This window comes from Apis laboriosa, unplaced genomic scaffold (assembly GCF_014066325.1).
Source record: "Apis laboriosa isolate Shangri-la unplaced genomic scaffold, ASM1406632v1 scaffold68_cov148, whole genome shotgun sequence".
NCBI lineage: Eukaryota > Metazoa > Arthropoda > Insecta > Hymenoptera > Apidae > Apis > Apis laboriosa.
The window spans coordinates 903019-930073 of record NW_025224135.1 but is presented as its reverse complement, the minus strand read 5'-3'; the positions used below and the strand labels follow the sequence as shown (position 1 = coordinate 930073).

At 25.8% G+C, this 27055-nt stretch overlaps 5 protein-coding genes across 21 annotated transcripts in view; 2 read left to right on the top strand and 3 right to left on the bottom strand.

Moving 5' to 3' along the window:
• Window positions 1-1590: 1590 nt before the first annotated feature.
• On the bottom strand, window positions 1591-5299 carry LOC122718996 (lysine-specific demethylase 7A-like). The gene is made up of 2 exons (XM_043944490.1): window positions 4434-5299; window positions 1591-4168 (listed from the first exon to the last, which is right to left on the bottom strand). The coding sequence occupies exon 2, from the start codon at window positions 3956-3958 to the stop codon at window positions 3422-3424; it is 537 nt and encodes a 178-aa protein (XP_043800425.1). The 5' UTR covers window positions 3959-4168; window positions 4434-5299; the 3' UTR covers window positions 1591-3421.
• A 157-nt stretch (window positions 5300-5456) lies between these two features.
• On the top strand, window positions 5457-7679 carry LOC122718997 (bolA-like protein 3). Its single transcript, XM_043944491.1, has 6 exons — window positions 5457-5546; window positions 5656-5747; window positions 6347-6585; window positions 6844-6970; window positions 7321-7409; window positions 7493-7679. The coding sequence occupies exons 3-6, from the start codon at window positions 6544-6546 to the stop codon at window positions 7556-7558; spliced, it is 324 nt and encodes a 107-aa protein (XP_043800426.1). The 5' UTR covers window positions 5457-5546; window positions 5656-5747; window positions 6347-6543; the 3' UTR covers window positions 7559-7679.
• A 588-nt stretch (window positions 7680-8267) lies between these two features.
• On the top strand, window positions 8268-10907 carry LOC122718895 (putative sodium-coupled neutral amino acid transporter 7). Its single transcript, XM_043944293.1, has 5 exons — window positions 8268-8525; window positions 8717-8882; window positions 9168-9528; window positions 9677-9923; window positions 10053-10907. Exons 2-5 carry the CDS (start codon window positions 8774-8776, stop codon window positions 10707-10709), a joined length of 1374 nt encoding a protein of 457 aa, XP_043800228.1. The 5' UTR covers window positions 8268-8525; window positions 8717-8773; the 3' UTR covers window positions 10710-10907.
• Window positions 10908-11059: 152 nt separating this feature from the next.
• LOC122718894 (E3 ubiquitin-protein ligase RNF123) lies at window positions 11060-17810 on the bottom strand. Of its 2 annotated transcripts, none has more exons than XM_043944292.1 (11): window positions 16917-17810; window positions 15655-15930; window positions 15255-15577; window positions 14097-15044; window positions 13894-14021; window positions 13692-13795; window positions 12490-13559; window positions 12087-12415; window positions 11851-12016; window positions 11614-11760; window positions 11060-11507 (listed from the first exon to the last, which is right to left on the bottom strand). In XM_043944292.1, exons 2-11 carry the CDS (start codon window positions 15750-15752, stop codon window positions 11197-11199), a joined length of 3624 nt encoding a protein of 1207 aa, XP_043800227.1. In that variant the 5' UTR covers window positions 15753-15930; window positions 16917-17810; the 3' UTR covers window positions 11060-11196. The 2 variants fall into 2 exon arrangements, with proteins under 2 accessions (XP_043800227.1, XP_043800226.1); XM_043944291.1 differs by lacking the exon at window positions 16917-17810 and adding an exon at window positions 16100-16399.
• Window positions 17811-17842: 32 nt separating this feature from the next.
• LOC122718892 (SLIT-ROBO Rho GTPase-activating protein 1-like) overlaps window positions 17843-27055 on the bottom strand; it is a 37960-nt gene continuing 28747 nt past the window's right edge. For 14 of the 16 annotated variants that reach the window (XM_043944274.1, XM_043944286.1, XM_043944275.1 and 11 more), the window contains 8 exons: window positions 26205-26435; window positions 25419-25694; window positions 24303-24898; window positions 23852-24073; window positions 23689-23759; window positions 23429-23609; window positions 21919-22189; window positions 17843-19743 (listed from right to left, as the gene is read on the bottom strand). In XM_043944274.1, coding sequence (XP_043800209.1) covers window positions 18718-19743; window positions 21919-22189; window positions 23429-23609; window positions 23689-23759; window positions 23852-24073; window positions 24303-24898; window positions 25419-25694; window positions 26205-26435 — 2874 coding nt within the window. In that variant the 3' untranslated portion in view covers window positions 17843-18717. The remainder of the gene's footprint in view (window positions 19744-21918; window positions 22190-23428; window positions 23610-23688; window positions 23760-23851; window positions 24074-24302; window positions 24899-25418; window positions 25695-26204; window positions 26436-27055) is intronic. The other 2 variants (XM_043944284.1, XM_043944285.1) reach the window with 1 other exon arrangement.

Here is a 27055-nt window from a genome sequence, read left to right as displayed (position 1 = left end):
TAAGATAAATTATTATTAATGAATTAAATTTTAATGAATAATTATTCTTATTATTTCGATTTTTTTACTGAAAATTATATGTATATAATCTTTTATATATATATATAAATAAAAATATTTCTGTTTTGTAATGCAATCAATTAAACATTGTTTAATAAATAATTTTATTGTGTAATTACATGACACTATTTGAAATTAGATCATGTAATTGATTATTTTAAGACATGTTTTTTTATTAATACAAAGTTGATCTTCATTATTTTAGTTTCTAATTATTATTTATTTACAAATGGCTTTGTGTATAACTGCTTCATAACAATTGATAAACGATTATAATTTAATATAATAATTCACTAGAGAATTCTTCATATATATATTTTCGAATTTTTAATTGAAAATCAAATATCTAAGATATAAGATAATCATTAAATGTGTACATGAATTATATATATACATTACTTACGCCAGAAAGAATAATTTTAACTATAACTATTTATAATCACATACGTTTACGTATACCGATTTCCGTTATCATCTATTTCTAAAAGGTGACGCAAACGTTTGAATCCAGTTACATTCATTATTTAAAATATCAAGAAATATATCAATCCTTCCTTTTAAATTTTTGTATTATATTTCAATGTCCTTTATTAAACATGTTATGATAGTATCAATGAACGTAATAGAATAGATTAATGAACATGTCGTTTATTTTTTGTGTCTTTCTATTTCTATTTCTTCATACCAAAACAGTATTCGTTATGTAATATTCATTAAATAAACCCAGAATAAAATAAATATCAATCATTTGTAAATAAATTTATTTTTATAATCACAGTTGAAAATGATTGCAAAAATTTATCGATATTATTTAATTTTATTATTTATAAATTATATATTGATAGTGAATATTTAAAAAAAAATTAAAAATTTTAATTTTTAAATATTTCATAATTCATTTTTCTATATTATATTAGTATTATTATAATAATTTTTACATATTATATATATTACTAAAATCATTATTTTTATGTTTAATCATAAAAATAAAAATATTTGACATTTAACGAAATATATATATATATATATCATAATATTGATGATATATTAGTAAATATTATGATATATTACTAAAATCACTTTTAGAAATAAATAGCAATTAAATATAATATATTAAAAATAATTTTAGATAAGTTTATCAATAATTCAAAAAAAAATCTATAATCTTTTTTTATTTTTAAAGATTCTTATTTCATCAATAACATTTCATCATTTCATGAAAAATGTATCTTTATATATATTTGTATATTGTATATATCATATAAAATGTGTTTTTAATATATCAAGATTAATCTTAATATATTATATAATTCTTTATAATAAATTTTTGATGATATATCTTTTTATCATACGAGAAAAATTAGATTAAAATTATTGAAATATATTTTAAAGTATTAATATTATTATTTTATTATATTATAATATAAATAATATAAATTAAAAAGTTGATAATTGAAAATAAAATAATTTAAAATATAACATTATTTCTAAAAATTTCTAAAATATAATATAGGAAAAAATATAAGAAGATTAAAATGAAATTTTTTATTTGTTTATTCATAATTAAGGTTCGTCGGATTACAAATCCGATCATCACAACGAGGTATATAGCTTCCTTAATTTACACTTTAACGGTAAATTTAAAGACAAATCTTTCATTATCTGCATACTCACACCTACGCAAATCATTCATTGCATATGCATACATAGAGACATAAAAAGAAAAAACGCATTGATTTCTCATTCATTCATTCATATACGTTATCACAGTTCATCAGAACTGTGATCTAACTCAATATTTGTAGTCATGAACTAGTTAACATTTGTACAATACGTAACATGACACAGTGCGTAATTTTGTGCCTCCATTTCGTCGGTTTCTCGCAGAGAACATGCTACAATCTATTTATCCGAATTCTTCTCAGTTCCGATATCGTAAAATGAATCACTCTATCATTAAACCGAACACCCATGTGCACCCAATATGCATATATATATGTACAACAAATTTACACGCGCATATAGCATTTGTTACGTCGCTAACGATCGATAGTGATAAATAACTATATATGTATATACTTAATGTGAAGCGAATGTAAATCTACTATGTTGTTGATCATATAACAAATTCACGTACTTGTGTTTTATGCTAAGCCAGTTTATTATTTTTTTTTAATCTACTAAATATTTTGAAACGCACAAAATGGCGATAATTTGTGTGCGTGCAACTTAATTTGAAAGTATACATATACATATATTGAATTAATAAATGGTATCCTATCTCAATCGAATAACCTGTTCGTTGTTCAGAAAAAAAAATAAAACAAAAATGAGATCACTATCCTTCGAATTACGACGCTTCCGCGCGCAAAGGCGTTTCTATAATTCGTTGATTGATTTCTTAGACAATTCATTTAATTAATTTTTCTAATAGTAACTGGACCATAATAGCCCGAACAAATCGAGCAAAATTTTCAACTAATATATCTTATAGGATACTTTTCGTTCATACGCGTGCTCTTTTCAGTATTTCACGCTATTAAAAAAACTATAATATATACATATAACAAAGGTAACAAACGAATTAAATAAGCGTTAAATAACTATGCTGAATTATTATGCTGTCAATTTATATTAAATCACACCGTTGTTTATGTTTTCTTTTTTTAGTTATATTGTATTAACTGTATACTATCATTATTAATTTGCATAGTTATAAAAAAAAAAAATAAAAAATGATCAAAATAAACGAAAAATTGAAAATTTCTACAGGAAAACAAATTGTTATAAACAGTTTCGTAATCATCAATCACTATTCCAGAATTTCATTTTTTATTACCCTGGACACGAGCAATATTCAGGAACTCTTCTTTTTCTTTTTCTTTATTTATTAAGAAGGACGAACTCGTAGCTTAAAAAAACGAAACCTTGTTGTCATGTAAATCGAATTCGAGGGCTCGAATCGAGGCAGCCATGTCTTCCACGTAAGCTTCGTGGATTGTCGATATGCTGACGATTTTAACCGAAGTTACACGAAGCTGCGAAACTGCTTCGAATAACAACATACCATATTTACAAACACGACCATGTAAGGCGAGTTCTTGGTTAATTATGTTTACCTCGTTGTACTTTCTTTCGATATAAGCTACACATGCTTCACTTAGGGGGCGAATGTTCTTGATAACACTTTTTCGCGTGTACACACATATATACACACGATATATCATCAAGAGGTAAATCGAGGAACGAGAATAATTGTTAATAAAGAATTCTGAACTTTTTCACTCTTACTCGTGAAGTACACCAAGAATCTTTCTTTAAATCCTATACCGGTCAAAGCCGGTTACACAATAATTCAGTTTCACAGCTCAAGCGGCTCGCACACTGGTGGTAATTGTTCATCTTCAGAATCATAGAAGTAAGGTTTTCTTTGATAAATTATCGATGATTGTTCGTCATCTTCTTCTTCTTCAGAATTATCTAAATCAACAAGATTCGCTTGAAGTCTCTTCACAGCCTCTTTTATTAATCCACCTTCCCTAAGCAATTCTTGTAGAAGCTCATATGGATCATCATCTCTCGTAGTGGATCTTTTATGATGATGATGATGATGATGATGGTGATGATGATGATGATTTAAATGATGACGATGATCGTGACTGCCGGTATTCTTCGCACCACATATATCGCAACTATTCGGATCTGCCCACGATCTCGATGGTATTTGATAGGGCGATGGTCGATTTTTATGACTAATGCTGGACTTAGCTTTCAAGCTGGATAGTCGAAGATTCTCTTTAATCTGCGATACAAGAAGGTCCACGTCGCGGGAAAGGAAGTCCTGCGTCGTGTTTGGCACTACTTCGATCAAATACGTTGTTTCTTCAGCACTCGGCATGGCGTACTTTCCTCCGTTCACCGGCTACGAGAACAAAAGGACAATAACACGAATGCCGTGTTTACACCTCCACGTCTGCGATACGGGCGAGCAGCGGACACAATAAAGCCGCGCTCTCGGCCAACGTGTTATTGTCCTCTCTCTTTCTTTTCCTTTCTCCCTCTCTCTTCTTTTTCCTTTCGTAGATACACATACGAAACGTTCTTCACACTGCACAAAGATTTTTCAAATATATATTTTTTTTTTCTCTTTTTCTTTAAAAGTATCTTTTATGAAAGTAAAATATGTTCGTCTTTAACTAATACACGATCTAATAAGTATTTAAAATGATCAATCTGAATACTTAATTTCGTTTTGATGCATACTTAGTGTTTACGAACATATTTAGAAACGTTCGTGTAAACATAGATGGCCTAAACTACCAGCCGCGTCTCGTAATATCATGGAACGCGTGATTCACTGTGTAAATACGCACCACCTATCCTTCCCCCTCTCTTTAAGCCTTTCCTTTTCTCGAATGTTGAACGAATCATCAAGTTTTGTTCGTGCTTTACTTCGAAGAATTGAATGAATACATTCTCATTAACAAATATATAACTCACTCGAGCATAAATGCAACATATACACACGCTAATTGATTTAACATATATAAATATTTTTGTCTTCTTTCTTAAATCGATCACAGTTATTTCAATGTTAATATCGTTTTATTTTCGATCTTATTATATGTCGATTCGAGCACACGTTGCACAATAATACACGTTTTGACGTAAGTTTGGCTCCGGCTCCACGTATATACAGAACTAAGGAATCTACTGATGATGATATTTTGAATAATCACTAGATAACTGTTTTTAAAGAGGTAGAACTTGAACGTTTATCGTTCGATTGATTATATATAAGAATTAAAAGGGTATAATACGTTCGATACCCAAAGCGAGCGACCGCTCGTCCGTTAGCCACAAACCTTCTACTCTCTTATTATTGTTTTGGTTCTGTCGCGCATGCGCACTTTCCCCCACGCTCGTGTAAACAAACCGTTAACTCGTGAGCTCTAGCGAATCGATAATATCTTTGCCACTTCCTTATTCCACGGTACGCTATCCCTTCGGGAAACCGTGAACAAGCGTAAGGTGAAATGATTTCACTTTATAAATGTCTCGCAATATATCATGAGATTTACAATAAGCAGAAATTTTGAACAATAATAAAAACCATCGCGTCGTACATGAGTTTAGTTTTCACTCTTGAAGTGCTTAAGTTTGGATAAAATAATATGATCAGGGGTCGCAGAGTAAAGAGAGAGAGGCTGCAATGTACGGATCAAGGTTACACTTGAGTCCGTGTTAATCTACGTCATCCTCTGCCAAGTTTATGATGCGTGCGCATACGCGCGTGTTCTCGATTTCCACTTGTAATATATATGTTTACATGCGCATTTATCTACAACTAGCGAATCATTCATTAGATCTAATCCGTAGAATAACATTACTTGTGCACTTATTGTGACAAAGGCTTTTAATGAAAATTACGAAATCCTAGAAAAAATTACGTTAATTGCATCATTACGAATCTTGGGCTTTATTATGTAAATAATTACAAATTATCAAAAGAGATAACATTTTCTTGTGATAAATCTATTTATTTCGATTATATTAACAATATAATATTAAAATATCAATACACGATTTATTTAGATACAGAGATGAAAATGATGCCGGTTGTGATATAACATGCAGTAAAAATAGCATGTAATTTTACGAAATGAATAGTTACGAAAGTTAAGTTAGTAAGTAATAAATAGACTAACCTCACTTTTTATAAAATGAATAGATATTTTTCAAAAATATCAATTCAAAAAACTATACTGTATAATATACAGTATATTTATATATATCTTTAATAGTTAATATTTTTAGTTTTATCTTTATCGTCTTGCACAGTAATACAAAATTTTTAATTTTTTTGTTTTATTATATTATATTATATATTAATTATGGATATACATAAATATTAATATTATATTATTTTTATGTGAATAATTAATATTTTAATTTAAATAATTAATCATAGAAATAAAAAATATATTCTAATTAATATTCATTAATTTTGACAATATTAATATTTTTTCTCTTTTATTCAATTTTTAATATTTAATACTTTTATTTATGAATATAGTTAAAATTGATCAAATGTGATTTTTAATGAATAAAATAATTTATATAAAATTAAAAAAAAAATTCAACTATAATATATAATTTTTGAATATTATATTTAACTCATACATTTTTTATATATAAATAATATTAAATAAAAACAAGTAAATTTATGTATACTTCTTTTATATAACAATTTAAAAAATATATTTTTCCTTTTTTTATGTTGTAGAATTAAATAGATGGCGCTATCATAGACTTATAGTTAGAAGTCAGCTGATTGAGTAAAATATTCGTATTATTCATGTACTCATGCTCTTGTAGTTGCTATCGTTTTATTTGATTGTTTTCAGCAAAAAATTGTCACGCGTTAGATTGTAAATAAAGAAACAAACGAAGTTTAATCTAACGCGATCTATTATAATAACTATGTTTGGTCGTATGTTTATGTCAAATTTTCGTAATATTTCGGTAGGTACAAAACACATTCTCACATAAGTGCATGTTTACTTTTATACATATTGCTTCATAATTGAGAGAAACTTTATAATACATATTTTCTTCATTAAAATGTCGAAACCAGCTCGTTAAATATTTATTATTCAAGTTTGAAGAAATTTCCAATACTCTATTTCAATATCCTATTTCCATTACAAAATATTAACATAGAAAATAAATAATACAATCCCTTCAAGAATGCAAAAGATAAATAAAATGAAAGTTTTACAGCTTCTATCGAGAGTATGGAACGGACCCAATAGTGCATTGGCTGGCAAACATGCTGAGCAAAAAATGATATCAATTTTAAGAAACAAATTTCCTAAAGCTAAACTTATAGAAGTAAATGATGTATCAGGTAAAAAGATTATAAGAAAGGATTAAAATATATTATATCATCATTTAAATATATTTATTATATATAAAATATAAAAAAAATTTAATTTCATTCATTTGAGATTTTGTATTATCATTCAAATAATTAGTATTATTATAATTGTATCAATATTATAATTAGTTTTAAAGGACTAATTGTTTTTTAGTTGTATAATAATATGATAAATATTAAAAATACATATATATATAAAAATACATATATATATATAAAAATTAATTTATTAAATTTAAAAATATTTTATTTTAAAATTTAAAGATGTTCTTTTCATTTTTAAAAAAATTTAAAGAAATATTTATAATCTATTATTATAGGAGGATGTGGTGCAATGTTTGAAATAAATGTTGTAGCACCAGAATTTAAAGGATTGAACACTATTAAGCAGCATCGATTAATTAATGAAGTAAAAAAGTCTTAAAACAATATTGTATTTTTTTTTCTTAATTATATATAATCTTTTTTTCTTAATTATAATTATTTTTATAGGCTCTAAAAGAAGAAATTAAGGATATGCATGGTGTACGAATATATACAAGTGTTCCTGAATCTTAGACAATTCTTAATTTTTTTACAAAACTATTTCTTATATTATAAAATATATCACAAAATGTATAATTAAACTGTACAAAGTTTTGTAAATTTTGCATATAAATATTCATTATACATATTTTATGATTTATTTATGTATTCATATATATGTATACATATAATTGAAATATTTATTTAGTGATTTTTAATATAATAATTTTATATAATAATAAATTATATATATACATAATAGAAATATGTATAATATATAAACTACTTATATAAATACAGACTATATATTTTTATATCTTTTTTATACTTTTATTACTTATATCTTTTTTATTATTTTTCATATATTTATTCAATTAAAAAAATTTTATAATTATATTTTTTAATATTTTTAATAAGATATTTTTAATTATTTATAATTTGTTTTTAATTTCGTTTTAATCATTAAATTTTAATCATTGCAATATATGGAAAATTATATTTGAAAAATTATTTAAAAACAAAATTTTTTAATATTTTATTATATCGCAAAAATTTTTTAGAAGACAAAATTTAAAAAAATTTCATGTATTTATAATATTATTTTAAAAAATAATAACAATTTTTAATATATATTTATCTTTTAATTACTTGCAAGTAAAAAAGAATATCTATAGTATTATAATTTATTATCTAACAAGTGTTTAAATTTTGTAACAAAGTTAATACAGCGCCATCATACGGATCTAATAATTTAATTTAAAATTTAAAAAGTTTGAAATTCACTGATGAGAGTTGCCAGTATGCATACAGACAAAATGGCTGACAGAGAACATATATGATATGGGACATTAAGATAATGGAAAAGCAATACTGTATATCGAATAAATTGTCATTTTAACAATTACAATGATTCTCCTAACACGAAGTCACATGATATACATAATACATCACTGCCGGCCATTTTGCTCCGTATGCTAGCAATCTTGTTCATCACTAAAATGTAAATAAAATAAATATACAAATATTTCTTACAACTAATAAAATTGTCATATCAATAACATATTGAATCTTTTTGTAATAATCTTACATTAATCTTTCTGAAATAACTTTTAAATTAACTTTTAAATCATTAAATTATAAATATTATTAATAAATATTTTGTTTTCTCTTAAAGAAATGTATCATTTTTAGATAAAAACTAAATAGGTTGTCAATCAAAAATAACCGTTCAGTTTGTAATCATCAAACATGAATTGTTTAATAGGGGATATGGAACAACTTATTAGTAATGATATGTTATTATGTACTGCACCAAGTCCTTCATCTATTTATAATAATCGAAATAATAATCGATCAGGTAATTTATGTTTTATATTTATTTCTAATTTTAGATTATTCAAATATATAATAATAACATGATAATAAATAAATCATTAATTTGTTATCTAATTTATTTATTACTCTTATAATATTTAATTGTAAATTTTGCTTTTATAATAGTATAAAACATTTGTAACAGAACAAAAATAATATAATAATATAATATAATTTTTAATTCAATATTTTATACATTATAATACTTTAAAATTTAATAAAACAAATATTTTATATATTTTACAAGAATTGTTTATATTATTTACAGGAACCAATGTAATAAGTACAATTTTTTTAATTGTCAATGCTACTTTAGGAGCAGGCCTTTTAAATTTTCCACAAGCCTTTGATAAAGCTGGAGGATTGGTTACATCTATTAGTATACAACTCATACTACTTGTCTTTATCACTGCTGCTCTTATAATTTTAGCTAATTGTAGTGATATTACAAATACCTGTTGTATGCAAGATATGTTCGCTAATTTTTATGGACAAAAATCATTTTTCTTATGTGCTTTTTGTATTATAATATATAGTTTTGGATATTGTTTAACATTTTTGATAGTTGTTGGTGATCAGTTTGATAGAATTTTATCAACATATTATGGATTTGATTATTGTCACACATGGTAATTGAAAAATCAAAACATATATTTGAAAAATATATTTATTATTAATATATTATTAATTATTAATTAATATAATTATTAATATATTAATGAATATTAATATATTTATTAATATTATTAATTTTTATTACTAAAATTAATATTTTAGGTATTTATCCAGAACATTTGTCACAATTATAACATGTAGTTTATTTATATTACCTTTATGCTTTTTCAAAAGATTGGATGTTTTAAGTTATACTAGTTCTATTGGATGCATAACTATTTTATATGTAGTATTATTGATAGTCTACAAAAGTTTTACTTACACTGAATCTCCTAATCCTATGAAAATATGGCCAGACAATAAACTTGAAGCACTTCAAATAATTCCAATAATTTGTTTTGCATATCAGGTATTATACTTTTAGTATTATTATAAAAATGGAAGAAACAAAATAATTTTGATTTATAAATAATTTTATAAATAATTTTATAATAATTTATTTATAATTAATTATATTGCTTTTATATTATATTTACAGAATCATATGACAGCAATACCAATGTATGCTTGCATGAAAGAGCGAAATCTCTGTAAGTTCACATTATGTGCTACAATAAGCATGATTATTTGTTTTATTATTTATACAGTAGTTGGTATTTCTGGATATGCAACGTTTGGTATTGATAAAGTGCCCAGTGATATTCTTCAAGGATATACAGATAAAAGTATAATTCTTACTTTAGGCATTATATTTATAGCAATTAAAAATTTTACTACATATCCAATTGTTTTGTATTGTGGTCGTGATGCTCTTTTAAGTCTTTTAGGAATGAACATTAATATAACTATTAAATTTAGAGTTTTTATTACATTGATTTGGTATATATTATCTTTAATAATTGCAATATTAGTACTAGACATTTCGCCAGTTATTAATTTATTGGGCATCTTATCGGCAGTTTTTATTTTTATTTTTCCAGGCATTTGTTTGTTTCAATGTATACTTTTAAAAGATTCAGAATTACATTTAAACAAAGATCGACTATTAATATTTTTTGCAGTTTTTATCATTGCGCTTGGTGCATTTTTATTTGGAATTATATTTGTAGAAACAATAGAAGATTTAAGTATAACATCTAAAACAATTCCATTAGTTACTGGTTTTAAACATTTAAAAAAAAATTTATGTACTTAGTATATTTTACTCAATCTATTATAAAAAAATTTATATAAAAGTATTTTCCTAAACTTTTTATAAGTAAAGGAACTTTTTAAAATTTTGCTCATTATACTTGTGATTTATTACTCTCTTGTGATTTAGATAAATATTTTAACAGATATTGATATATTATCTTAATTATCATTAATATCAATAATTAGAGAATTATAGAAAATCAGAAAGACTGATATATATACAAATTTTATTGTTATATTGTCTGTTATATTATAACAAAAAACTTTTAAAAACTAAAATTTGTAATCTTTTATTTTTGTACTGCATATATATAAATTTTCGAAAAAAAAATAATATTAAATAAATGAAATCTTATACATAAAATTTTATACAATTTGTTTACTTTTCTTCAAAATGTGTTATAATTTTTACAAGAAATTTATTTTTACAATTATTTTCACAAAAAACTATAATTCGTAATATATATCTATGAAGACGATTTCATGGATTAATTTGAAGATATACTATCTTGAGTAAAGTCGTGTAATATATTACCAGAAAGATCTACAACTTTTTCGATTGTTATTTTACAGAAAAAACATGATCTGTTGTTTAAGAGATGTCGATCAATACAAATACGACATGTTTGATGATTACAAGGTTTAAAAGTTACTGCTATAGGTTGTGCATAGCATATTGTACAAGTATCACCATTATCGCTAGAAATTTTTGAATTTGGCAAAATAATACGACATTCATCTAAATATTCAATCATGTCTTTCACTTTTTTTATTTCTTCCTCTGTTACATCACTTGGATCTATAAAAATATTATAAATCTATAAAAATTTCATTTTAAAAAATTACATAAAAATATATTTTTTATAATATTTCAAACATCAAAATAAATATTTATTTATACTTACAATTCAAAAAGGAAAATTTTTTTATATTTCGTTCCTGCTTATCTTCATGTTTTGAATCTCCTAATAAGAAATATAGAGTGCTCATTTGAAAACTTGGTTCTATTAATAAAGTTTGAGTAATCTTTGGTACCTCCTTTTCGTATTTTGCTAATAATATTCATATTTGATTTCTATTAAGTTCTATTAAGTCTAATAAGAATATATGTTATTTATGTCACAATTAAAACAAATACTTACATTTAAAGTTGATCATATCTTCATTCAGTAAAGCAAATAAAATACCTGTAGCAGCTGCAAGTATTGGAAAATGATCTACAGATTCTAAATCTGGGATTTCCAATAATACAACATGTCGGAAACAACTAGTTTGTGAACTGATTCTGTTTAAAACTTGACAAAGTAGCTAAAAAAAATATAATAATAATTATATATCAAATAAAATACAAAAATAAAAATAATTTAGAAACATATACTTGGCACAATCTGAACAATAAATTTTCACTGAAAGATTGTGATGCATTATTGAAAATATTTGGAACCACCGTGATGATCATCTCCAAAACTCTCAACAATGAAATCGTTAAATCAAAACATGTAGCGCAAATTTTTAATTGTCTAGATTCAATGAAAACTCTTTCAGGTCTTGATGAAACATTATGGATCTCTTGCACCATTCCAATAAATTCCGAAAAAGTCCAGTTTAATAGATTTAGTAAAGAATTTAAAAACGCCGTTGTATCTTGCAGATTTTCTAATAACACATCCCTTATGTGGCCTTGGTATACAATGGATGGACATGGTTCTAAAGAACGGAGATCAGTAAACTCACTGATCATCCAATTTTTAAGGCATTTACTGAAAACAAAAATTACATACTTCTAGGTTGAGAAATTGACTCTTGTTGAAATGATTTTGATCCACCTTTTTTCAAAAGATGTGGGCTTCTGTCATATCGAAAGGCGAAACCGTTACCTTGCCAAAATCTGACTAAAATCCAATTCGATTCAGCCCATGCCCTATTTTTATATGATTTTAATAAGTTTGTAACCAATTTCATTCGACTTTCTTCTGGAACATTTTCCATAGCTTCTAATGTAAGTGGATTGAATACAAATCCAGCCAATGTCAAAAGTAATGTGCTCTTTGAATCTACATTTACTATACGAGGATCCATAAAATGATCACAAAGAAATTTAGCTATAGTTAAAAACATTTCTTGATAATCTGGAATTTTTTCAATATGTGCTGTTGGATGCATGTGATTTCGTAAACCAACGCATAAATCAGCTAATGCTTCCAAATAAAAGTCTGGTACGAAACTAAACATATTTCCTTCTAAACTAGCATTCATTAAAGTCAATGTAACCACTTTTAGAAGCCATGCTAATAATAATTGTTTCTCTTCTGAATAAACAGCAGCACGAATCCAGGCCATATGTCTTCCCTGTTCTATTAATTTGGTATTAAAAACATTTATTGATCTAGACAATTCTTGCTGAATTGTCTCAGATTCAACGTTTTTTTTTTTTGTAACTTCTCCTAGTCGTATTTTTAAATCTTGACTAGCAGAAATATATTCTAACATGCTATTCCTAAGAAAAGCCACTTTTGCTAATGGCTTTTTTGCTACTAGATGGTAGAATAAAATAATACTATCAAGTAGCTCAAGCAAAGATGTAGTCGAATCTACAATATTTACGGGTAATGGTGCCGTATCAAGAATTATTGATCTTCCTTGATCTAATGGATTCATATTTATCACTCGAACGAGTGCCATTCTAGTATATGAATTAGATGAATCTTGAGTCTGTTCCGTTGTAACAATTGCTTCATGTTCAGGACCTAATATCTGTATTAGTTCATTCCTATGCAATTTGTTTAAATGAGATACTACACCACCCAGCCTTTCAATTCCCAAGTAATCGATTGATCCATCGTAAAATACCCTATTCATTTTAATTTATAAATTATTAAATGAATTAATATTAAATAAAAAATATTAAATTAAATAAAGATCAATAAAATGCATATAACATTAATTATATAAAATATTATAAATATACTTGATTGAAATTTACTTGCAAGGCACATAAATAGGAGATGTTCCAACTTCAGCATCCCATAAAATTCTGAATGCAACCAGAAGTCGATAAATGCAACATAGTGTAATCGGTGCCGAATTCTGAAGTTATTGATTATTCTCTGTAGAAATACTGACCAAACACATAATGCTACATAGAGTAATTTATTCATGAACAATTTATCAGTCTTCTAACTTACATTATTTGCTATAGGTACAAAACGTTTAAATTTCTTTAAAAATATAGTTCTTGAAGTTGGTCTCTTTTCATTTCCATCAGAATTATCAAGAAGAATTACTAATAATTGTACTTGCAATGTTTCTAATTCTGTAAAATATAAATATAATAATATATATAAAACGAAAATGTTATATAACAAAAATATTTATTTATTGTTTGTACCAGAGATTGTAGCTTTAATTTGTTGACATGCTTCCATGTAACTTTCCTTATTAGCTTCAATCGTTAAATCTATAGGATCTGTTTCCCACCATACATTACTGACTATATCAATTAATCCTTTTCTATCTGGTGGTTTAACATTCAAGAAATTTGGAAGCCTTACTTGATCAAAAAGTAAATGTTGTAATAAATATTGTCGCGTCAATATATGTTGACAAATTTTTGTTAAAAGTAGAATACTTTTACACTGATCAAAATATTCAGATAAATAAGATACATGTTTGAATGCAGATAATAAAAAAAGGACGATAGTTTCCAAACATATTTTGATCTCATGCTCTTCAAGAAATGTCCATAATAAATCTAAACAAGTTGATAATAAAGAAGTAAAATTTGTTTTTGATTCAGAAATATGTTGCATGAAAGGGACTAAAATATCTTCTGTAATATATGGTATTGCAACTAAAGGTCCTATATGTTTTAAAATACAATTTGAAAGACACATTAAATAGGCTTTTACACTCATATTTTCATCAGACAACATAATTTCTTTATTCATATGCTGTCTTGTATTTATCTGTTCTATTATTTTTGAAAACCATTTAAATAAAAGCTTAGCTTGATGTATTTCTTGTTTTGGAACTGCTTGTAGTGGTTCATATCCTTCTAAAGGATAATGCATTGGTGTGCATCCAAAATTGGCTGTTAAACTTTCTTTTAATGCAAGACTGACTGTTGGAAAATATGCAAATCCAGTACCCATTGATATATTTTCAAATGCTCGTCCTAAATGTCTACCATTTCTATAAAAATCAACATATCCATTGTCTAAATCTATTGCACATCCAATAATATCTCCTGCAAGCCATGATTCTCCATATGAATATGTAGCCACATTCCATTTTCTAATACGATTTCCATCATAAGCATATGAATTAATAGTATCTCCTAATAAAAAGATATTACATTAAATGCATTTTAAAATTAAAAGATATTATTAAATAAAATTATATCATTACTTAATATATTAAATAAAATATTATTAAATAAAATTATATAATTACTTAAATTTTTTTTTAATAAAATGAAATTAAATATTTCTAAATTATATTATCAATAAATATTATAAATAACATATAAATATTATCAATAACATACCAACTCCAGATTCTTGGGTGAATTTACAATTAACTGTACTCCAACCAATTTGCATAAGACCTTTGGTTCCAAGTTGTATTTCATATAACCATTTTCCTTGATATACTGCTGTATTTGCTCTCATTGTACTAAAATTACTTCTAGCATTAACAGTAAGTCTATCAGGAGAAATTGAAAATAGTCCAAGACGTGATGATACATCAAATCGAACTATATCTGGTCCAATTCTGCCAATTCTACTGTCTCGTATATCTTTTATCGGAGCATCTTTTAAAAGGGTACTTTCAATGTATTTATTTATCAAATCTAAACTATGTGACACTCTAAAATTTTAATATATATATTTCAAAAATTTCATTATTTTAACTCATTCATAAAGAAATAAGATTGATAAAAATACCTTGAAGGCTTTTCATTTTCTTTACTAAATTTTGTATCATTAGGCTCTAAGAATACATCTGGCCCAAAGATATCTCTTATAATTTCATTAATTTCCATGTTTGAAAATCTTTATTGTTCGTCAGCATTGAAAATATTAAAATAAAATAAGTTTAAATGACAAATAAATTTGTTCAGAGAATCGCATTAAAGGCAGTGATTTCGTTCGACTAGTTAATATATTTTCAGATTATAATAATTAACATTATATTTTTAATAATTTCTTTGATTTGTTCACCTGCAAATAGCATAATAAGTTATAGTAATTATCGAAAACTAACCACATTTTTAACGAAATCGAGCAATAATGTCAAAAATATAACAATTGAATTTGAGAAAAATATATCAACTATAAATGTAAATATTTGATATGCCAATTATAAAAAAAATGTCCTAAATATGCATACCTGTAAATCAATATATTTTTATCATTTTACAAAGAACACATATGTACAACTGACATTAGCTGATATATCAGCTGTATTTATTTCTATTAAATATAAATATATTTTTCCTCGTTCGTATTTCGCGCTAGAGATACTGATGTAGGGAAAATTATTGTTTTAGAATATTTTTCTATATCGAATTTTGTGAAGTGAAAGTGTATACAAAATTTCGTTATTTGTTTAAACTACTGAATTCGCTATGTGTAGAATATTTTTAAAACATGAGTCGAAAATGAATGATTCCATAATCACAGCCTACTTTATACAAACTAAAGTAACAGTAAATCTGGCAACAGTGTTTGAATTCTCACTTCAATTTAAAAATATATAACTATAATTTAGTCACTTCAATCTCCCGCGAATTTATGAAATATTAATATTTAAAATATTTTGTTACAATAAATGATATAATGAATCTTAATATAATGGATATAATAAATATAAAATTAACTATAAAATGGATTTATTATTTAAATATTCTTTTTATATTATATAATTCAGGAATTTGTCATATAGTTCTTCTCCGATATTTAAATCACAAATAGTACAACCATCTAAATATCTAAATATCTCCGTTTTAATATTTTGAAATCAAATTCAAATTTATAATCGATATTTCGAAAATTCGAATGCCCAGATAAAAAAAAGAAATAATATATATATACACATACATAAGTTTATAAAATATAATCACAATTCAATTCAATTTATCAATTCATCGAATTATTTTCAAAATAAATAATAACAAAATAAAAAAGAATATTAAAAATTTACTTACCATAAAATCTATATAAGTTAAACTTAGAAATATAATTAGGTTTGTTGCACAAATGGTCAATACAGCCTGTAAGTTCTTTTATTGAAGTTAATATCAGTAACCGTAATCGAAATAATCAAATTAGGCTTTAGTATAGGACAAAGGGTCACATTGATATAAATATATAACAACATTAAATTATACATTAAATTATACTGCATTCTCATGAAACTAACAATTTAGCTTGAGAATAGTTATAGAAAAAACGATTGTAAAAGCACAACTCTCACCGTGAATTATATAAAAAAACGAACGCATCGTTAGAAAACAGAAGATCTGGCGTCATGTTCACTCAACAAATATTATGGTACAGTCGGAAAAAAGGCAATAATCCATTGGCTTTGGTATTTTCTTATTGCGGTGGGTATAATGTGATAATATTTCGTACTAATATTTAATCAGTAACTATAAAGAGTATTAGATAGTCAATCTTAACTGATTCGCATCATTCGTTACTTAGCGGATTGTGATGATTTACAGTATGTTTCGAATGATTTTTCCACTCAAAGTATAATTTGTAAAATACTTGCACATAGTATCATGTATACTGTATGCATATTATTTAATAAACGAGTACAATGTTTTTTTTTTTAATGATTATAGGAATGAAGAATATGAATACCTTGAAATGTTTGTTATATCATTTTCTTCCGATTTCGTTAAATTCTTTTTTCATAGTAGAATTATTGGTATATATCTAGAACTGACGTCGAACCATTAAATACTCGTGTATTATTGTACACTTATTATTCATGAATATATCGAACATCATTGTCATATTATTATTATTAAAGACGTTCGTGTCATGTTAATAACGTTTAATAATGATAATAATAATGATGATAATAATAATAATAATAATAATAATAATTATAATAATTATAATAATAATAATAATAATAATAATAATTATAATAATAATAATAATAATAATAATAATAATAATAATAATAAAAATAGCAATAATAATAATAATAATGATAAAAATAATAATAGCAATAATAATCGGAATTTAAATCCCAAAACCATCTCACTCATTCTCAAAAACGAACTTCTGGGAAAGACTTTTTTTTTTGTTTTGTTTTAAACTCATACTTACTCGCGTGCGTTTTTAAAGGAACATCAAACTTGTTTGTTGCAAACATTAGACTGATAATATGTTGAGAAGAAATATTCCTTGCAATTAAAAATTAAATTACAAATCGTCCAACGTACAAAATCATTTTGTTTTTATTCTCTCTCGTTCTCTCGCTCTCGCTCTCGCTCTCTCTCTCTCTCTCTCTCTCTCTCTCTCTCTCTCGACGAAAAACTGCTTAACCTCGAAATTATTTTTTTTTTTTTTTAAATGTTTTTTCGATGTATTTTCTCGCTCATACATTTCTCGCATCGTTTTTCAATCGTCGTTCGATGACTAGAAACATCGTTTCGCGGGTCATTTGGTAAAAAAATTATGCGAAAATGGAAAATAGTTGTAGAAAAAATAAACTCGGCCCGAGAATAGCATCAAACCTTTCATATGCAACTAAATTCGTGTGTTTCGTTTCATATTAAGGGGTGATGCTGTTCGGCTTTCCTTTATTTTTGGGTACAGTAACTAACACACTTCGTATCCTTACGATTTGGGCGGAGTAACTGGTCAATGGAAAGTCAGTGGCAAATCTATGCGTCTGGAAATCTTACTCAAACACGCATGGATCGTAGAAAATAAATATTTCTTCGCTGCTAAAAACTCTCTTGTTCTTTATGATACCCTGAATAGCAATTAATTGGTTTGTTCAGTGCTTTGCGCTTGCTTTTCAATTTTCCTTGCGAGCTCGGGACTCATATGAGGATGTGGGAACGGTAACACTGGTTTTCTAAGGATCGTTGGCTTCACTTTTATTTGTGGCTTGAACGAAGATACCTGACTACCACCTGTTAAGTGCATATCTGCAAATTTTGCCGCTATCTTAGGTGTTGAACGTGGTGGAAGGGGTGATCTTAAGGACATCGAATCTGAAATCTGATTAGAACTAGTCGACCTAACGATTTCTTCAGATTCTTGTTCGGGATCATGCTCGGTTTCTATACGTTTCAATTTTGATGCATCTGGATTGGACTTAGTATTCTTTTTTAAAGTGCATTGATTTTGTTTGGCAAATCTTTCTGCGGCTGTACTCATATCAGGAGATTCGGGTCCCCCTGTTGGCGATGTGGCTGCTTCGGTACGAGATGGTTGTGTGGGAGTTTCTTCATCAGAACTGCTTAGACTGCTTGATGAAGCTGATTTTTTGCTTGCATCTTGTGCAGATAACGGCAGATCCATCACAAGATCTGGTGTATGTTTTTGACGCATTTCACGGAATTCTTGAGAAGTGCGAAAAATTTTATGATTTGGAGGTGCAGGTGGATTCAATTGTGTCTGCGATGTTGCTCGTCTCTGCCAAAGTTCTCGATTTGCTGAAAACGTCGGTTGTTCCTGCGGTTCCTCCTCTTGAGAGATAATGTTGCTAGTTTGAACAGAATTCGTTGTTTGTTGTACAGTATCACCCATACTCTGAGATTTCCAATGTTGTTTCCTACTTGTTCCACGCTTTGTTCCACTATCCAAGCTCATCAAAGAAATACGTTCTGTTTCTTCGCTATCTTCGTTACGTTGTTGTTGTGACGATTCACTAAATTCTAATATCTTCTCATTCTCCGTGTTATTAGTGATAATTACTGACATAGGATCTATACGATGATCGGTAACGAAGATATGTTTTTCTTTTTCAGGTGTTGATACTTTTGCCATTCGAGATGCGCATTCCTGGAAGTAGTTTGATTATGTGAAATAATTATAAATTGTAACATAGACGTTTTAAGAAAGCATTTATGATGAAATGTCTTGTTACAGTAAATAAAGAACTAGTAATATCTTCCAAATTACCAACCATGTTTGTTGCAATGAAATGTAAATTATTTTCTGTGTTGTTATTGCTATGTAGTGCCCTGGAATTTTGTCAAAAACTGTTATTTTTTTTATAATACATAATTTATATTTAATAATTTATAAGAACCTATAATAAAAATATATTTATAACAAAATGTATTTATCAATATAATAAAATAGTAATTGATTAAATGCTAAATCAAATTATTAATTTAACACAGAAAATTTTTTATTTATTAAAATAATTGGTACATTAAAAAAAAGTAAAATTATAATATAAATAATAATATTGTATTCTAGCCTAGATGATCATTTTCAAATGAATTTTTTACTTTTAAAGTGATTATTAAATAAATAACAATGAATTTAATTATTATTATTTAACAATTGTTTAGTTATTAATGTATATTTTTTTATTTTTACTAATATTATTTAAATAATATTATTTAAATAATATTATTTAAATAAAATTTCAAATTTCAATCATATATAAAAATAATTCATTAATTTTTGGTATTTTTGGTAAATGACACAGATTAATTTTCTCAAATTTTCTCATTATGTAAATTAGATAATTTTTTAATTTATATAAATGTAATTATTCAAATAATTAAGATAAAGATATAAAATATTTTATAAAATTTCAATTTTCAAAAATCTTAAATTCAATTTTATTATTTTTTTCTTTTTTTTCTTCTTTATTTTTATATTTCACAAAAAAAAATTAATTATTAAACCTTCTAATCTAGAATACTTCTTAGATTTATTTAAAATAATTTGCAACATTCAAACATGTATACAAGATATTATATATATATTGTATATATAAGATATTATAAGATATAATATGATTAAAGTGAATCTTTCTGCATGCATTAATATGAAAATAAAGAAATGAATAAAAAGAAGTGCATAAGATCAATATTCATACCAAAATAGAATTAAAAACTGCTCGTAAAACTGACTATGAGTAGGATGAATACAAGCAGGCAAACATGTAAACATGACAACAGCCTTGTATTGATACCTATCTGTCTACAGATGTCAACGACAAAATTAATTATTAATTGATCTGAGGGTGAGACACTTTGTTTACTCACCTAAAGCCAAAAGAATATCCGCTGGATAAGTAGACTCTGCGAGTAGCATTCCATTTTGGTTTCATCTATAGACTGAAATTGTTTTACAGAATGCTAGGATTCACAAACCAACTGAACTGTTAAACAGAGGCACTCCTTCAACGAAACGAAAAACACAAACGACAGAACCACACGACACTTGGCAGCAGTTTTATCGAACAGTTTTTAGTCCGTTTCGCCCACTACCTATGTACGTGAAACTTTTCTTGTCAACTAAAGGCTGACTAAACGTATATCTGGAAAAACCATCCCAACTATTAACATTGAAAGTCGTAATCATTACAAAAAAGAAAAAAATGACACAAGACAACAAAAAAGGACATAGGCGACACAAGACAAAGAGACCAAGGCACATGCAGCAACAAACATGTATATATTTCTATTTTATTTACAAATATATTGTACAAATAATTACAACTAATTGAGATTTCGAAGTAAATTAAACTTAACATAATCTTAAGTTCACGTTTTCTATTTTAAGTTTACAATCAAATGAACCCAACAAGATTAATAATAAAAAAAAATCAAAAAATACTTGTTAAATAAAGAAGAAATTATAACGATTCTAATTTTTATGTATAAAATTTTCATTCTTTGAATTAACATATGATTATTATTTTCATGTATTTCTATTTAAATAAATAAGAAATTTTATAACAGATTGTGGTTTTACGAAAAGCAATGCTGCTTTCTAGATGTATGTGATGTACAGGCAATAAATCTGCATTTTTAAAACGGCAATGTGCATTCCTTCGCTGCTACTGCATTAAGGAAAACAGATTATAGCACAATAGCCATGCACTTGTGCATAAAAGTTCAAAATCTTCCGAGTGCATTATAGAAAATGTACAAGCAAACGAATGTATGAAAAGAAAAAAATCGAATAATTATACTAAACAGTAGTTTCCAGTACCTCTCGACTGATGATTGGTTGTGTTGACGAGATGCAAGGGACATTTGTCACGACTGCTGGGATAACACCGCTGTTACTGCTATTTTCTGTTGCAATCGTGGTAGATTGCATATCAGATGTAGTACCAGGAGGCCAAGTATTTGGATTTCCAGATGGTCCCATCAGTGGTGAATTGTTACTTGAAAGAACACTGTCGGCAGAGCTAGAAGTCCTTCTTCGCATTGATTCTTCGCTGGACGATTTCAGGAGTTCTTTTTCACGTTCTTCGTCCCTAAACAAAGAATAGAGGCCTTTATAAAATGGTATTATATAAAAAAAATAAGAAGATTTATTTGCAATGCATGATAAACAGTCCTAGATTTATGAAGAAGCTTTAGCTTTATGTTTTCAAGAATTAAGCAACAAATTGTAATATAATAAATATTGATTTAAATTTTATAATAATAGTATTAGAAAACTTCTTCCGCAATATTAGTTTATATAAAAAACATTGATAACCATAATTTTCTGAATTTTTAACATATTATTATCTTGAAGATTATTAATGAATATTTTATTTGTCAATGGTATTATTATAATTTAAATAAAAATACTGTTAATATTAAATACGTATATACATTGCATGAAACAAATGAAATCATTTCAACATTAGTTTATAGAAATTGTGTTGTGTTGTGAAATTTATAGAAATTATGTTGAATATTAATCCTGTTAAAGTAGAATAGAATAGAATATTATTATATTATTATTATTATTATATATTATTATATTATTTTATTACTTTATGACATATTACTTAATAATATTTGTGAATATTTAGAAATATTATGTTAGTAAGCATATGAGAGGAACACTTATTGAATATTTTTCATTATTATTATTTTCTCTTTTAGAAAAATGCTAATGAATAGTAATAATACTATAAAATTTTATTTGAAGTATAGGAACATAGTAAATATTTATATTTATATTTATGCCTAATATACATCTTTGTAAATTAAATTATTCAAAATTTTCTGAAATTAAATGATTCAATTAAATTTTTTAAATTATATTTTTTCTAAATTTTTAAATTAAATTTTCATGTAAAGATGAAATTGAAATTAATGAAATGAATGAGTGCAAAGAAATTTTCTTAACGCATTAAAATTAATTATAATTCTATACTTTCTTACTCCATGTTTAATTCTTTCCATAAGAAATATCCTATTTTGAAGAGAAATCATCTATATCCCGAATATTTTCATAAACGTCAATTCAATAATAACAAATTCAAGATATAAGATAAAATTAAATAACATGGAAAGGATTAAAAAGGAAAAAAGATTCATTCGCGAAAATTAAAATAAACAAGCATTTCTAACAGAGTAACCTAAAGAAGCTTTTTCTTTTAAAAAGCAAGCACAATTGAATTTCGTTCCCTCTGGATTTAATAAATTTAGCCAATAAATTCAATAGAAGGCATTCTCGAAGGAAATAATTCACCACTGCGTGATTAAGTCTCACTTACTTTATTTTGATCATTATATATTTATCGGGAATAAGCCCCTCTCTACCGGCCAAGGCACCTCGCCACCAGTCATTACTGACTTGTGTGTATAGAGTCAAGGTATCTCCCTTTTTGAAGCTTAACTCTCTTTCGGATCTTGCATTGAAATCGAATTGCGCTGTGGCTTCAAGGTTTTCTGATTCTGGGAATATACAAAACGAACGTAGATCGCGCTTTGTTGGATTCCGGACAACTAATCAACTATATCTGACTTTACTCACCATCCTCGGATGGATACACTTCAGAATCCATATCTTCCTGGGCTTGATCTGTCGGCGAGTCTCCTACATCTCTGCATTAAAAATTTATTTTGATAAAAAATTATAAATTGAGTACATAAAATAAACAGAATTTTAATTTTAATATGATATGCATCATACTTACACGTCATCAGGTTCTCTACTGATGTATTTTTCATATTGAGTACCTCCAATGTCTTCTGGAAATATTTCTTCGCAGAATGTGATAATATTCTTGATGAGTTCATTTACTTGATTTTGATATTGTACTTGATCCTTATCTTCTGGAACAGGTACTAATGTGGGACCAAAACAAATTGCCAAATTATATGGATCCATCATATTTTCATCCGAAAATTCTGAAAGACTATTAACAGAATTAAAAAAAAAAAATTAATTTATTTTGGAGTAATGTAAAATGCTATATAAAGAAATATAAAAATAATTATAACAAATGAATTTATAAACTGGATTCAAAAACAAACTAGATATAAACCAAATAATGCTCTTTAAAATCTTAATTTTTATTTTAATCTTTATTTTATATTTTATATTATATTTTTATTATAAATTTTAACTAAAAATTAATAACTTACTGATTGAGAAAAGCAAATAGGTATCGCATTACTATGACAACTGGTCTTGGAAGACTGGAAATCAATTCTTTCATTTTGTTAACGAATTCTTGCTTTGATTCTAATTGCGCTAGTTCCATTAAATGTTCAAAATAAATAATAGGAAACAGTGGTTCTCTCAATTCTCTCAAATAGAGCTTCAATACACCAGCAACACTGTTTATATCTGATGCATCTGTGACATCAGCCAATGGATCTTCTCCTCTCTCAAACCATTCTCGGAAATTATTAATTTCCACCTGGGAGCCAGAGACTCGGAAAATACCTTGATGATGAAGACCATACAGATTAATCACTCTGATACAGCTTTTCATGATTAAAGGTATTTCTTGATTCGTGCTTTCTAAATATTCTTCTAATGAGCCACCAAATAATTTTGGTTGACCATTCATTTGCAATCTACCAATTCGTTTTCTTCGAGCTTGTTTTTGTTTCGTTGTTGATATTGATGGATTTGGGCTAGCAGTAGAACCATCCAATAGGCTCTGCCGAATGTATTCTTGCTTTGCATCTAACCTAGCTATTCTTGACGTTCCAAGAAGATATTCCCTGAATTTCTGTAAAATATCAATAAAAATTGATGTTATAATTGATACTTCTTTGAAATAAATATTTAAGTATTATATTTAAATACAATGTTTTTTAATACATTGATAACAAGATAATAAGATAAAAATTATCTTAATTAAATTTATATATGTATTTATTTATTTATCTCAAAAAGTTTATCTAATATTAAATTTTTTAAATTTTTATCTAATCTCAAATGATGATGTTATTAATATGAAGTAAAAAAGAAAGTAAAGTAATATATTATATAATATTAAGTTGTAATATTATAAGTTAAATTATAATAAATATATTAAGTTGAAATAATATTTTATTCTATATTAATATATTATTCTAAAATATCTTATTAACTTTAATAAAATTAATATTAATTAATTAAATTATATATTCGCGGATAATTACATAGTAATTTTCAGTAAATATAACATTTAATATATAAAATTATTTTCATATTTTAACTGCTTAAATTTAATAATTATATATATTTATTAATTGAATTAAAATTACCGTGAGGTAGAATTCTTCAGTTTCCTGTCTGTCGGCTCTAAGTTTGATTTGCACGGTTTCCGGTGGTCTGGAAGTGGGAACAGCGTTTTCTCCAAAATATCTTGAACAATCGTAGTCTTTTGCAGTTAACATTTCCAATAAACTAGCTTCTGCTGTTTCCAAAGTTTTCCAAACTTCTTCAGATTCTGTTCTCAAGGAAGTTAATCTTTGTTGTAATTGAGCCAATCGTTGTTCCATCTCAGCATGCAACAATTTTTGAAGTTCCGGTTCGGGAGTCTATAAAAGAAATATATATATTATATAAATATATATATATTTAATAATATTATTAATATAATATTATTAATAATATTTATTAATATTAAAGTCTTGAATATGAAAGAAAAATATGATGGAAGAAACTGTATATCATTTTCTTTTTTTTTTTCCATTTTTTGTTATATGAAATATAACAAAATATAAAATACTAAAATATAAGAAATTGTTACTTTTTTGTAGTTTGTGTTAAATTTTTATTTAGAATTTATATCTATATAACATATAAATTTAATATAAATGATTACAATGATTTTTAAGTTCCTTTATTTATTAAATATTTACTTCATACATTTTATATTTATATTTATGCTAAATAATATCTTTTGTGATTATAGATATATTAGATATTTAATACTTTTAATAATATATTATTTATGATATACATTTTTATTATTATGATTCAAATTGTTTATAACTCAATGATAATTAAAAATTGGAATAATTTATATAACAATTTATATAACATACTTCGAGTACCTCATCCCCTCGTTGTCCTTGGAATTCGAACTTCTTAGGAATCATGAAAGCAGCATGATGAGATTCCAGAAATCTTTGTTTATCCGCCCTCGAGTCTAGAGCACCAACACAAGCAGCTAATTGTTCGGCACCAGATTGTAGTGAACGTTGTCTACCTTCCTCTGCGCTACAATGCATCAGCAAAGCTCTGGCGATACAATTGTGAAAACCGAAATCCATACACTGAAAAAGTCAAATCATACAATTATCTTCACACAAGAGAAAATGTGAAAATATTGATTTTTTAAATAAAATAGTATACAAAAATTAATCATTTCTTTTTGAAATACATAATAATAAATTCTGATTAATTTCTTATTTATTTATAATTATTATAAAGATATATATTTTTAATAAAAACTAACACTTATTGAACAAATTTTTGAAAATAACAATTAAGAAAGCCGAGATTATAAATAATTAATTTTTAATAGAGAATTTTCAGAATATTTTTAGAGTTAACCGATTCAGTAACCTATTATCGAGTAACGTATATGGTATCAAGAAGCCTATATTGTGCTCTCTTAAATCGACTTGTTGCAATTAGTTCACAAATCGCGTGCCAAATATACATTCGATCATTTTTCATGTTAAAAAGCTTTTCATTGTTGTAATAAACAGTGCAGAATAATAAATATATAACAATAAATATATAATAGCGTGAGAGTAACGAAAATTCTTTTTTGTTTGGTAAATATATTCTGTAATAGTTGTTACAAAAATTTATATTGTTGGCAAAAATTTATATCGGTAATCTGATTGTACCAATATTTGATATAATACTAATTTTCTTATTAGTTTCT